This window comes from Pithys albifrons, chromosome 17 (genome assembly GCF_047495875.1).
Source record: "Pithys albifrons albifrons isolate INPA30051 chromosome 17, PitAlb_v1, whole genome shotgun sequence".
Lineage (NCBI taxonomy): Eukaryota > Metazoa > Chordata > Aves > Passeriformes > Thamnophilidae > Pithys > Pithys albifrons.
In genome coordinates, this window is record NC_092474.1 from 1,877,580 (window position 1) to 1,892,331 (window position 14,752).

The window sequence follows — 14,752 nt, forward strand, 5'->3', positions numbered from 1 at the left end:
GAGTCCTTGGGGGAAGGAAAGATGCTCAGACAAAGCCTGTGACCACCCTCCACCCATCACAGCTCGGTGCCTGCCAGTTCCAGCGTTTAGTGGCCTTGGGCATCTTCACTGTGATATTCTAATCTTCATAATTCCAGCTCTTTTTCTCTTAAATCAGTGTGCCACTAGATGCTATTAAGCAGCTTTGGAAGAGACATGAATACATGGGGAAAATGTGATTTTCAAACTGAAAGGGGAGGTTTGATCTAACTCTGATCACAAGCCTTACAACCATGTTTGTGTCAACACCTGTTTGTAGTTTGCTATAAGGAATGCTTACAGAGAAAAGCCTTTTAAACAAGTGATTTTTGAGATCAAATTTTGAATCTTTGGTTCATTACAAGTACCCCACTAAGTTTAGCTTCTGAGCTGTTCATGCTGCTGCTGCTGCTGCCCACAGCCTGAAGGTCCAAGTCCTCAGTTCTAGCCTTCTCCTCTGAGCAAGAGACTTCTCCCACTGACACCATTTGTTGCCCTTAACTGGGTGGCACATAGACAGGCATGTGCCTTTGGGCCCACAATGGGACATCACTTTTGGAGTTCTAACAGTTGTCACAATGATGTGATGATTTACAGAAATAGGTTCACTGAGAATAATTTTGAAGTTAATAATCAACAATATTCTGCAACTGAAGGTAGGGTGAACCCACCCAGACAACAGTCAAAGCAGTTATCCACTGCAGGTGATGGCAGACTTTCATCAATCTTGTACAACAGGTATATGTTTTACCCACCTGACAGGCAATAATTTTTTGCTTCGGTGATTACCAGCTGGTCTGAGTATTCTGCTGTGTGAGTTCAAAGCACATACTATGCAGTCTACACCATCCCTCATCTACAGCACTCTAATTGCCACAGGATGTCCAAAAATCATCCTGCTGATTTCAAGGGTAGCACAAACCATTTCAGCCATGTCCAGAAAACCCAAGAACCACAGAAGATAACTTCTCAATCAACCCAAAACTTCCTACCATTTACAAACAGCAAAATACCAGTCTAAAAAACCAAACAGGTTTGCAAACACCCAGCACCCACATCTAATGCACTTCCCAAAAACTGCCAGTGTTGTGAGGCTTTCTGGTGAACACATGAGCTGAACTAATCAGACAAGAAAATTCCTCAGGATACTACAGACCTAGGCTGCAAGTGTCCAGGCACACAAGGTCTTATCCGTCATATAGCACAGAGATGAAATGCAGAGAGCAAAGGTGTGAATCAGGCTACATTCCTGCAGCAACCACTGCAGCCGTGTCCACAGCGATGTAACTGTAGGCTAATTTTCCATCATCCTAGTTGCAAACCTCTGAATATTCACAGTCAAAAGCACAGCAATGCATCTGGAAAGAATCTATACATAAAGCAGTTAATTCCATTAAAATCTAGATATGGTACCATTTGAGTGTGTAACTGAGCAGCACCACTTAAGGATCACTAGTGCTTGCTGGATTTTTTATTATTTTTTGAGACACAGACTAACTCCATAATCAAAAGGAATTTTTAGCTTAAAACTGACCTCAAGGTTACAAGACTCTATGGCAGACTGTTCCCTTTCATTGGAAGTACATTGTGCAGCCAAGACGTTGGCACATCCACACCGGATGGGCCACAGGGCTAATTAAAAAGCAGCTTTGGTGGTTGTGTCTGTTCCAAGAGCAGGTTAGTAAACCAAACTTTATAAAGAGTAATGAAACAAAAGGTGCTACAGACGCAGACAATTCCCACAAAAACAAAGCAGAGCTCAGAGTGATGAACAGTTGTTTTACTAAACCTTGAAACCTTTGAGTTTCTGACCTGTGATAAGCTGAAAAAAGAAAGAACAGCTACAGTCACTTGAAAACTAAGCTGGAACACCAGGTATTCTGAACTGAAAGTTAAAAATTTCTTCATGAAATTAAGTATCATTGATCAAAGGGTTTTAGAACAACTCTGGGATACAGCAATGACTGAATTTCAGGATTACACCACTGCTTCCCTAAAGCTACTTAATAAAACAAAAAGACAAGGAAAAAGCAGAGAGTACTTGGCCTTGCCAGTTCCCAAATGGAATTGAAAGGCCTCCTGCCCTCCTGTGATTCCTCTCACACCCAAGTTGCACACAATGTATTAATTTACATTTCTGCCCTTGCCCTGCATTCCCTGACTTTCTAGAATTGCAGCTGGTTCTTTTGCATTGCATAAGACTCTTGCAGTTTCAATCACTTCTTTTCCATAAAAAGGAGAAAGGATACCTTATTAAAATGTTACCAGCAAGTCATGGTGACTGGGGCCAGTGTTGGCCACGAGAACTGCGATGCTGAAACGCTGAGGCAGCAGGAAGTGAAAACACTGACCCTGAGCAGATGAACATCTGCCACAGCTGACCAGGGTTTCCATCTGAATGCTCCTCTTCCAGCAAAGCAAGAGTTGCAGAGGAGAAGTCTGGTCTCTTCAGCAGCTATTTTACTCTTGCAGGAAGAACAGAACAGTTCCTGGAAAGGCAGCCCAAGCCCTGGGCTCCTCTGAACCACGTGCACAGAGACACAAGCACGGTGCACTCTGTCCTCTCACCCTCGGGAACAGGAGCGCTGCCTTCCCACTGCAGGCGAGGACATGCCCCAGTATATTTACATTTTAGCAGCCAGCTTCTGTTGCAGCCAGGCTGAAACATGAGGTGAGAATGAGAGAAACCTCAGCCTACAGCAGATTTCCACCCATTTGCAGCTTTCACAGCAGAGCTGCCACACCTTCAGCAAGTTACCAAAAGCTTTCCTTGGTGTGAGAGCTAACTTAGGGTTGCATCTGTTGTTTTGTTAAATTAAAGTTGGGTCTTTGTCTTCTGTTAGGACAGAGAAGAAATTGAAGATCTCTCTCACTTTCATAACATAACCCAGTCAAAAAAAAAAAGTGACAAGAAAGAAATACCAGTGATGAAGTTGAGTAAAGACCACCGACCTACAAGAACGGTTTCTTATATTCTGGATGTGCAGTGACTAGTTTTGTCACCTAAATAACTTGCCCTCTGTAGATTACTTTGTTTCAGTGCAGTTTAACACAGGGAAAACACTTGGGGGACTGATAAGCAATCAGGGTATTCCACTGAGTTGCACAATTAAATATTTTAAATCTTATGATGCTTCAAGACAATGGACAGTGTTCTTTAACGCCAACAACACCCACAAAGTTGGTGCACCTGATCCCTTTCCTTTTATCTCTTGTTCACCTACTATCAAGGCCAAAATTCCATGTTCATCTTTTATTTCTAGAACAGCATCCTGCAGTGGCCTTGTTATTTCCTCTGCTGCTCCCCTTGCACTCCGTGGTTTGGGGTGCAGGTTTCTGCAAGGGCATGGTGAGATATGAGATAAAACCAGAGAGTGTGAACCCATGTTACACCCCCATGGATTTCCTCTAAGGAACCCACCATAGCACCCAGCACAACAAGCACCAGTGCACTGGCAGTTCTCAGAAATGGGGTATTTTAACCCTCTCCTTAGTTATAAAACCCCAGCACTGCCCATTCTCACTGCACAAGACTACCAGAGAATTAAAGAAAAATCAAAAGCAAATCCCCCAAGAGGCCCCACACTTAACCCCTGTTCACTTGCTCATCAGGTAAGAAGCCCTGATTCTAATCTAATCAACTGTCTGCTTTAATCATCTTTCTGCTGGCTTTGGCAAAGGGAAAGAGTGTTAAAACAAGGCAGTGGATTCTAAGGAAAGAGAGCCATGAGCACAAACACAATGCAACAACAGCTGGGCCAGACAGGCAAATACCCTGCCCTGTTACACAAAGGAAGCTACAGCATATATATGACACAACTGCCTCAGGACAGTCTTAATCGAAAAGGTCCAGAAATAAAGACCAGATATTCTTAAAATCCTTTGCCTTTCCTCTTCAGCAGGATGTAATCCTTTCCAGGCTGGTGAATCCAAAATGGATTTAGGACAACTTTTCACTTTAGCGTGCAAGGCCAGTGACAGTGAGGTTATCCCATCCCAAAAGCCGAGGAGCACTGGGAATTTCGGGGGATGCATCTGTTTAACAATAGTGCCTTTCTAGTCAGATTAGAGATCTGTTCCCTGCTACTGCCCCGAGCCGAGGGCACTGGCGGGGAGATTAAAAACCGGGCAAAAATCACACACAAGTCATATGCCCCATCCCTCAAGGGGCTCGTGGTGTCAGCTGGTTGTGCCTCCTGCAGCTGGGGGTTTATGGAAATCGGCTCCATCCCGGCCCTGTGGTCACAGGGACAAAGGGGCAGCACTGCCCGTCCGGCTGGGCCGGGAGCCACCAAGGCCACCCCTGTGCCAAGGCCATGCTCAGGCAGAGGGAGACTCGGCAGAGAGGGCCCTTTGTGCTTGCTTATGGCTGTGGAGATGAGTGAAAATTTATGGGGCTTTTCATCCTAATTAAAAGCAGAGGTCATCTAAGAAGAAACAGACTTTCAGAAAAGGGAACTTCTAAAGGAAAATGTGTTGTAAGGAAGTTCCCGGACTTCAGTATTTGTAAAGCTGAAGTATGTAGTTTATTTATGTTTGTACTTCTGCTTACGCTTTTCATGGGACATTTCAAAAACCCTCAGAAGGGCTCCTACGGATTTGGAATAATATGTGCACTAATTACTCAGCTCAATTTGAGCTCATGGCTTATGGGACAGCCCCTGGAGCCAAGGGGCCAGCTCCTCAGCTGGCTTACAGAACCCTGGCTCCAGCCCACACGGCACTCAGAGCAAACAAACCCTTCATTTATTCAGTGAACTCAGCCTGTCCAGGTGAATTCAAGCATGGGAATAGTTTTGTAAAGTGAGGCTATTTAGGAACATGTGAAAATAAAACCAGCAAAACTTAAATGCTTTGGATTGACACCCACTATTTTATTCCTGGCTTTCTAAAATTCCTGACACTTTAAAGGGAAAACGCCTTTCAAAATCCTTTATGTTTCTATTACACATTATTATTTTTCTATTTTATTTTATCCTTTGTGCTCTCCTTGCTCCCACAGGCCACATCACTTTATTACAGTTCCTTCTTCTTTTCTCTCTTACTGTCTTCAAAGAAGACAGAGTATTGCTCCACCTGAAGGGGACCTATCTGCCATTCTTTCTCTTGTCCAGAAGAAAAAGGTAATTATAGTCTCCCTTTTATGCTTGGCATCATGGAAAAAGGAGACTGATACTTGTTTTGGAATTATTACTCCCCTATTCATAAATCTTGTCCAGAAAGTCTTGCTCACACTGCCAGCCTACAGGCACACTATTGTAGGAAATACATATTAAAGTCAGTTGTATCATTTAACTTTGGCTCCAGCTCAAGGAGTTTTAGATTCGTAACAAGAGCCCTGTTTCCAATATTGATTTTTGGCAAGGAAAAATGTTAATTTATCAGAGGTCCTAAAATACAATGAATTTTCCAGCTCAGCCCAGAAATGTTACCTACCTACAGAAGAGCTTTTCCATCAGTGTGTGACAGTGTGGCAGGTGGAGGAACCCCGTTAGTTACAATTCCAGGGTCCCTCTGGTCACAGCGTGTGCCTCCACATCAGGAGCTGAAGCACACCCAAGGATTCCCAACCACAAGTACTACAAGCTTCATTGCAACAATTCTGTTGCTCTTTATGTAGAAATTTATCCTTCTCAGGACATCATTTTCTCCAAGGCCACCTCAAGGATGTCAAGGTACATAATCATCCCCTGGGCTCTTGGGCTGTATCCCATGTAGGAAGGGGTATGACTTAAGGTCTGTACAGAAAAGATGCTCTTGAAGGTACTTTTCCAAATCTCATAATTTGGTCCCAGCCTAATAGCACAAGAGCAACCTTGAAGCACAGAAGAGATCAGGGGAATGCTGCTGGCATGATCTTCAGTGAGCTTCTGTAACCACTACTCTGAAACTGTGAACCTGCTCGTGCACGCACCAAGGACTTCTGGCATGGCAACAGTCTCCTTAGCAGGGGCCATCTGTTTCAGGGTTTCACAGAGCTGCACTGAGCTGGCACAAAACTGAAACAGGACCTGAAAAGAGCTTTACAGGGTATATAAACCTGCAAAGAGTCAACAAAGAGTCAAAGAGTTCCTGGGCAGATGATCACCCAGCACTTTGCAGCCATTTGTATGTCCTCCTGCCCGCTGAGTTTGCTGTGCTGGTCACTGCCCTCTGTGCTGCAGACTACACCAACTACAGCTCAGAAAAACTTGCTGTCCTGGCAGGTGTGCTCATGGGCATGAGCTGAAGAGATCTGGGTGGGGTAAGATTGTTGTAGGCAGCTGTGCTGGGCAACAGATCACTGTACAGCAACATCAAATACACAGCACAGGAGAGGAGTCCTGGATGGCTTTAAGGATCTTTGCTGGCAACTGGAAAGCCAGTTCTAAAAATCCACAAGATAATGTGAGAGGAACAGTCAGGAAGGGGCAGACAGTGCAACAGGGCTCAGGGTGCTCAAAGCCTACCCAGTGTCTGTCTGTACCACCTCAGGTTCAACTTCTCCTGGAGGATGAGATAACCATTCCCTGCCTACCTCAGCAAGCAGGAGGATGAAGGCTGCAGAAAGCACTGAGCTGCCTCTGGATGACCCAAGGGCCTCTGCAAGCTTTATGGTGTTGTGCACATTTCTTTCTATCCGTGAGCTCCAGCCTGAGTTATCTGAGACACTGGTTTCCTGCGCTCAACAAGGAAGATGTAAAATCAACAGAACTTGATGAGCTGCCAGGGATTTGACTAGGCTACAAAGACTTTTGATATTTTACAGAAGCTCAGAATGAAAATCAGCTGCTGCTGTTGCCAAGTGTATGTTACTGTTTTTATTTAAAAAAAACCAAAAAATCTTTCAAGAACAAATAAAACCAAACAAAGACATCTCATCCTCCTGTACTTTGGTTCCAAGGCACACTCAGACAGGTTGGCTCACTGGCTATCCATTTGCCATATGCTTTCAAGTTTATTCTTTTATTCACTCCCACATTTTAGCCCCTTCCATTTCAGAAGAGGAACAGCTGCACAGATGCTCTATAAATAAACTACATTTATTGGAAGAGGGGTTTTGTTTATTTTTTTAAGCTGCCACATATTCCTCAGCTCTATCTCTTTCCATGCTCTCTACGAAATTCAGTCAAGTTCAACTGCAGCTTGGGTTTGTCTGTACAATGTGCTCAACCTTAGAAACAACTGCAACTTTTTAGCTATTAATAACAAACTATGTACTGATCTTCTGCTCATTCTAACCACTTTCTATGCTAAGTTCTAAACTGACTTAACTACCAGAAACAAATTTGAAAAACGGTCCACAGGGTGGATACATATCAGTGACATATAGAAATCTCAACATACAGCTAATTTCTGATTCTCTGCATACTTTTTAACAAATCAGTGCATTTTCGGGTAGACAGGCCTCTCATCCTGTTACCAAGAAGACAATCTGTTTTGTCTGCTCAGAGGACAGACAGACCTCTCTGACTAATACCACTAATCTCATTTGTGTGTGCAGGAAGTGTGACAAATGGCTGGAGTAGTTTATCACACAAATGTAACCATCGAGTCATAAAGCGAAGAAGATATTGACCTCCATAAACAAAGTAGCGTTCTATTTCTCAGCACAGAGGAAGTGCACATTTAACGAGATAAGCACACCAAACACACGCTGCTGATGGGATAAGGAGCTTGCAGAAACAGTCCTGACACAGATATGTCTCATGCTACCCCAGTAAAAGTAAAAGCCATGCAGAACTACTTTGGGAAATAGATTTTGGAGAAATTTTGTCCACAGGATGTGTGAAACTATGTGCCAGGTCACCATTAATGTTGTTTTAAAGGCTCAGTTTAAATCCAGGTGCAGCTGGAGTTCACCAGAGGTTATGTGGTAACTTCAATAAGACCAAAATGTCACAGAGTTATTTCAAGCACAGTCTTTATTTAGGCACCTAATATTCCATGGGATGCCTGAAGTCAATGAAGTTGTTGGAATATTCAACACTCAGGAGTTGTTATTATTTAGACACTGGCACTTAGTTTTCTTCCTGATTGTAGTCCCAGGATCTGTACTTTATGGATGAGCAGTTTGCTGAGGTTTTCAACATCAGCCTGCTCCGATTGCCCAGCCAGGCCTTGACTGTCTCCTCCCTGCAGCCCAGCTGGGTGAGCCCAAACTTGGGCTGAGATTTTTCACACAAGAATTACTGCTGTGGGTTTTAAGTCCTCTTTTTGCAAACGCTCATTTCCTTAAAAAGTGCACTTTCTACAAACGTTTCCGAAAGCAAACGCCTCTGCGAGGGCAGCTGACGCCAGCGGGCGGCGAAGGGAGCGGATCCGAAACGAGGCAATTAAAACTGAACACACACCAAATAGTTTGTGGTATTTAAGCAGCTGCTTATGAAACCCAGTACAAGGCCTTCACTGGGTAGTGATATATATCATCATTCCACAAGTGACAGTGCCCCACGGCGCAGGCCCTGCACAGCCATCAGGAGGGACACTCAATACAACAACGTGCCTCCTGCGAGCACCGCTTGTTATCAGGCTCTCACCGTGCCTGGCAAACAACCCACTAGATGTAAACAGGGGCAGAGCCAAAACAGTAACTTAGTGTTTCATATACAACTGTTGCCCTGAGCAAATGAAAACTGTTACAAGATATTATGGACGAACTACTGGTGTGAGGCCAGTTGTCTTGAACTGGTGGTTTGACCATCTCTGTGCCACCTGGGAGAAGCAGCTTCCAACGTGAGTCTGGCAGTGCTGGAAGTGACAGTCTCTGCCTTATGCTAAATCAATTTAGAGCAGCATCAGAGTCTTGAGGGAAACAGTCAGCCTCAACAGCTGGTACACGGTGAGGCAGAAGGCAGTTTAATAGGGAAAATGACAATCCATAAAGAAAAGTAACCCCAGTTCATGCTACTCATGATCTCAAAATACTGCCTTGGCATGAAGAAAGAAAGCTCTTACCTTCCTTGAGAAGTTATGGGTTGGCAAAATAAAAGAGCCCTGTCCCTACACATATACACAGAAGTTGCTGGGAAGTTTCTCAAAATCATTTATCTGGGAAACAGAAGTAAATTTCTGAAGACCCAGCAGTGGAAGAAAACAGTCCTGTGATTTATTAGCCGCAAGACTCTGCAAAGAATTCTTTGGCCTTTTTCCATTAAGATTTTGCAACCTATGTTATAGCCAGTGGGAAATTGTTCAGTTCCCAAACCATGCCCTCAGTCATAAAATCTGTGAAGATGATTCATTATTATTTGTGTGGTGCCATGGGCATGCATGGCACTTTACAGACAAATAGAAGACACAGCATCTGCCTTTAGAAGCTTAGGGGAATCCGGCTGCCCACTTGTATGGGAACCAGCAGGTCCGAGAGCAAACACTCCTCATCACTCAGTGAACTAAGTAATGATACTCACCTGGGATGCTGGCAAGATTTAGACAGGAGGATACTTAGAAGACATGTAATTACTGTCTAAAAATTTGGGACATTATTTCATTAAAACTGTAAGAAGTTTCAAGTCATACGTTATTTTGTAATGGCTTAATGATGAAAATGTCCTTAGTCTTGTATTACGAATTTCTGATAATATGTATGAGAGCATGAGGCAGTGGCACTATGAAATCAGACCATAAATTCTGCACTGCCTGGCAATTCTTCTTTTTGCACAATCTGGGACCAATCACCTAGAAGGCAAAACTTTATCATGGCAGAGGTTTTGAAAAAAGCAAATACTGTCAATAAGGGTATGCAGGACTTGCTTGCTGGACTGAGACATTCACATTCAGATTTGCATACAGGATTGGCACACACCTTCAGCTACAACCTTTGCACCAGCAATAAGGGTATACATGACTAATTGGCTGAACAACCAGGGTATCACATCTCCCCACCATACATTTGTTATGAGAGTCAGATATAATGTGATTCCAGGAATTTTCATGTTGACACTGCTAAGCCTCTCACACCCTCTCCTATTTCCCTGTTACTCTACACAGTGAGGTCTGTGCCTGCCTCTTTGGTCAGCTGAGCAGCGAAGGTACTCAAAAGAAACAAATTATACCACCTCTACATGAAGAAAGGTCATTATTGCACATACAAGTAGGGTACATGTGAACAGAATGGACAATTAAACATGACTGGTACAATGCATACACAGGCAGACGTGGCCCTGTAACTCCACCCCAGAACACTGGTACCTACAGCACTCCTGTGAAGAAAACACCAGCAACACTCTCCTCTGAAAGCAAGGGAGCTTGTTTTACAACTCAGAGATTGAAAATAAGAGAATGCTGACATTTTTTTTGTTCACAATGGTGAGGGTCATAATTCCTCTTAAAATGGGAGCAATTGTGTACTTGATTCTTGTATTTAACACACAAATGAAACCTGTAGGGGGGAGGGAGGAGAGGAGGGAAGCATCTCCCACTGGTATTGAAAACTTTTCCCCTATTCAGGTTTTTTAATTCTCCAGAGGTGACTATCTAGCTGAAATACAACAAAAACCTCCTCCTTAGAAGCATAATATTAAATTAAGGAGCCCCCAGGCTCTTAATGCATTCTCACATTTCAGAGCTGTCCCCTGCCAGGTGCATGACAGTCCTGTGCTCTAACCCTGTTTATGTTCTGCATTTCTTTCATGTCAGTGGCTGTGCAATAGGTAGTATAAACCTCTGCAATCAACATCAACAGAAGTGAAAGAATTAGCTGTAAAATGACTTACGGAGTAGCCTCTTCCTGAAAGCGATTGAGCAGAACTCTGTGGGAGGAAACAATATGCCACAGTAAGTAATGCAAGAGATTCTGTGTAATGAGATAAGAATCATTTTGAGATTCCCTCCCCCAGCCCGGTATTCCTTAGGGGAAAACTTCACAGCCAGAGCACCTCAAATGATCTGCTGACATTCTGTGTGCTGCCACAGGAGTAACAGCAAAGAGCATTTCCAGGTGAGGGCTCCAGGGTTATTTCAGACAAGGGCTTCATGAGCCAGAGCAGAGCTTCGACAGCTCCTCCAGACTAAGGTAAGAGCTCTCAGTGTGGGATATGTCTTCACAGCAGCAGGGTACATGTTTTGAGCCATCCCTCTTCAATGTGTGATGGCAGCTTCCTGGGAACAGCCTGCATGTGTCAGGATGTTCTCCTGAACCAAGGCTACACATTTTGCCTCATCAACTCCAACTTTTAATCACATAACCAGATATCCCACTTTCCATTCCCCTCTATGAATCCATGAGCCTCCAGCCTTCACTGCTGCAGCATTACCATATGACAGCTCTATCTGAAACAACAATAGCAGCAAAGCACTAATTTATCATCTCTCAGAGCTTTAATAAGCATTCTGTCCCTTTTGAATAAGTTAAATTACATTGTTTACTCCTGCTCTTCATTTCAGCTCCTCCTGCTCCTTTCTCTACCACATCCTTACCTCTTTCACAGGCTGCCAAATCATTTGGTTCTTTTCCTTCTCATTACACCAGCTCCAGTCACTTGGATCTCTTTCCCCTCTCTACGACCCAACACTGCTGAGCTGCTGCTTTTTTCTGGCAGTGGCTTTCTCGAAGCAGTGAAATGAATTCCACCTCTAGCTCCAGCTGCTGCTATATGCCTTCTTTTCAGAAATTAAATAGAAGCTGGGAACAGTGGTGGCACACGACACCACATGACCCAGCAAGTACTCTGCAGGCCAATTTCCAAGTGTGATTTATAATCGTGATGCCTTCACTATGTGATTTTATTAAACAAAATCCAGGGACTCTGAGCAGTCTTGTTTCCAAGACTGATGTTCTAGTGGGTACCAAAGCCTGACCAAAAATACTGGATTGTTGTAGGCTGATCTTGAGGATTGTTTGTATTTTTGCAGCAGTGCCAGAAGTTATCACGTTACTAAATCAGCACAACAACACAATACCCCAACAAGATTGATGCAAACTGATTGGAAAGACTTGCAATTTTCCCCCAGTCCCTTTGTACTGCCAGTTTGCAAACTTCTTAATTAGAGGATACCAAGATACACACAGAAACCTTTCCAGACTCCTGCTCTCTGTGGAAGACTCAACTGTCTCGTTGCTCTGCCCATGCAAGTTCTGTGCCACTGGCCTGCACCTGCCCCAGACTGGCAATTTGCCAGCCAAGTGCCAATGGAGGAAAGTTTCTGAAGCGAAGAACAGACAACAGTAAAGTCCTACAATTAAATGAGTGTGCTGATGGAGGAAGGAGGGCTCCCTGTTACCCCTGGCACCAGCTGTCACAGGAACCAGGGTGCCAGACAGAGGAAAGAGCTGACACAGCTCTGCAGCCCAGATGTGACTGGTGCCAGTGCCCACCCCAGGCATGCTGTGCCTGCCCCTCTGTCCTGCTCCAGAGACCTCTGTGCTGCAGGAAAAGGACAACTTTCACAGGAGAGCCTGAGACAGCAATAACACATCAGTAACAGCATTGAATTTCCCACCTTCTACATACTGTACGTGGATTTGGCATCTGCCTTCAAAAAAAGTAGGGAGTTATTTATAAACCTCTTTAAACTGCCCAGAAATAAAGCTATAGACCAGTGAAATGAAGGGCAGTAGCATTTACACCTGTTTTTTGAGAAACTGTGACAAACCAATCCCACCCTCTAAGTACTTTTTATCCTAAAGTACTCATAAAATTCAGCCTTGTACAGAAAAAAGGTTAATAACAATATCCTGCTATCCACATAAGTATGTCCAACAGCTGAACACAATTATCTGTTCTGACACTTTGGAGAGCTTGATCAGGCAGTTCACCCTAAAGTAAACACAGGCATGAGGAGTGGGCAAATTACCTGCTTGGAGAGGCAGGAGGAGAAAAGGAGAAAGGGTGGAAGTTCTCACTCTCCCCCCGCCATCAACTCAGATTTAACCAAGAATGACAAGGTCTAACTAATTGGAAATAATAACCAAAAACAGAAACAAGAGGTTTCATTAGAAGCTTCTCTCTAGGGAAACAGCCTCTCAGAGCATTTTCAGTCTAACAGTTATTTCCAATCTTTGAGTCTTCTGCTCACATGAAGTATTTTCCTAGGATGGAGCAGACCCTTGGACAAGGAACTCAAACACACTAACAACAGACCTGCTTTTCTTAAGTTAACTTTTCAGGCATTCCAAGCTGTCCAAGAACCCCAGGAATCTGCAGACCACTAATTTAAAACCACCAAGCAGAAAACAATGAAAACAGTTCTTGAATAAAGTGTTACATCAGAAATAATTAAAACTGAATGGCAATTTACTCTGGCATTTTTCACATCCAAGAATTTTTTCCTCCCTTAAAAGTTCTAGCATTAAATTCCCTAAAAATCAGAGGGGAAAGAAAGGGTGGGGGTTTTTCCCCTCCCTCAGAATTTTTACTGCATGTATAAAGTTAGTGAATAGTGAATTCTTTGGAGTCAACTTGTAAAACCCTTTTTCAAGAATTATGTTTATGCAGAGTCATGCCCCACACTCCTCCAGAGCTGTTTGTATGCATTTTCCTGCACATCTAACAAACCACTCTTGCTTTCTTGGTTAGCTGGGAACACTGTGGCTCTTTAGGAGGATCCACAGCAACTGCCACATGTAGAAGCTTTGAAAACCCCAGTTAATATCAGCTACGAGTGCCAGAGCAGAAGAGCCTGTGTGCAACTGTGATGGATGTTCCTAAAGAAAAAATCTTTGGGGGTTAATATAAACATAGCTCAATCCCTATGTCTCTATATCAAGATCAAATAATGAGAAAAGTAATCAATCGTGGCTGCAAATATAAGAAATCTTAGTGGAAGTTTAACTTGGCATCTACCCAAAGCTGAAGAAACCTCGTTTGACTGAGAATGAGTCTGGCAAGAGCAGTTACTGGGGCAAGTCTTCAGCTGGAATGACTTACTGAGGCTCTTACTTACAGGATAGGAGCACTTACATGGAGGGCTGTCAGAAAATCCTGATCCTCCAAAGAGTGTATTTGCTATTTTGGTGAATTTTCTCCCTGTTGGAAGGTCCTCAAGCAGCAGGGTGTGATGGTCACCGTGGTACAGTGACCTCAGCCACATGCTTGGCAGTGCTGCACCCACCAGCACAGCACCTGCCTGGGACCTTTAGTTCACTGGAGACTGAAACCCACACCAGCTCTCACTGCTTCAACCCTGCCACCCAAGAAGGCTCAGCTGTGGCCCTCAAACACTGCCTGAGGAGACCATCGCAGGCAGGAAAGGGGCAACAAACACACAATTCAAAGACACGACTGTGACCCCACCTGGCCAACTCTCAGCAGTCAGATGCAGAACAGCTGCCACATGGTGCCTTTCCAGAAGACTTTGCATCTGCAAACCCCAACACTGCAGGAGAAGTGGGAGATGAGGAGTGTGATGTGCCCACACAACCCCAGTGCTGCCCACATGGAATGCCAACCCTCTGGCCCAGCTGCTGCTCCCGCTGGAGAGCAGCCCCAAGCACTCCCTTGGGGAGGGCAGAGGCTCTCTCTGCCCGGCTTGGCCACCAGCTTTGGTGCCTCTTTCAGTGCTGTGTGGCATACCCAGGGTTTCTAAGGGAGACAGTTACTGGTTAGGGGCAAAGCAAGTGTGGTCTGTGCATTTATTGACACATAAATGGAGCTGCACTGCTCAATGGCATTTGTGCTTAAAGATAAATGGCTTATAATATTTTGCAGATGATGTGCTCTTTTACAACTAAAGATTTTTGGTTCCTTTTAAGCCCAAGGTTAAAAACAAAACCAGACAGCACAGACAAGACATTTTAGTTATGTCACAGAGT

General features: G+C 44.0%; 1 protein-coding gene across 19 annotated transcripts in view; it reads right to left on the reverse strand.

Annotated features, from left to right (window-relative positions):
• FBRSL1 (fibrosin like 1) overlaps positions 1-14,752 on the reverse strand; it is a 523,668-nt gene that overhangs the window by 268,693 nt on the left and 240,223 nt on the right. For 15 of the 19 annotated variants that reach the window (XM_071572401.1, XM_071572409.1, XM_071572395.1 and 12 more), the window contains one exon: positions 10,716-10,751. The exons of the other annotated variants lie outside the window; for them this stretch is intronic. In XM_071572401.1, the coding sequence (XP_071428502.1) occupies positions 10,716-10,751 (36 nt within the window). The remainder of the gene's footprint in view (positions 1-10,715; positions 10,752-14,752) is intronic. 19 annotated transcript variants of the gene reach the window in all.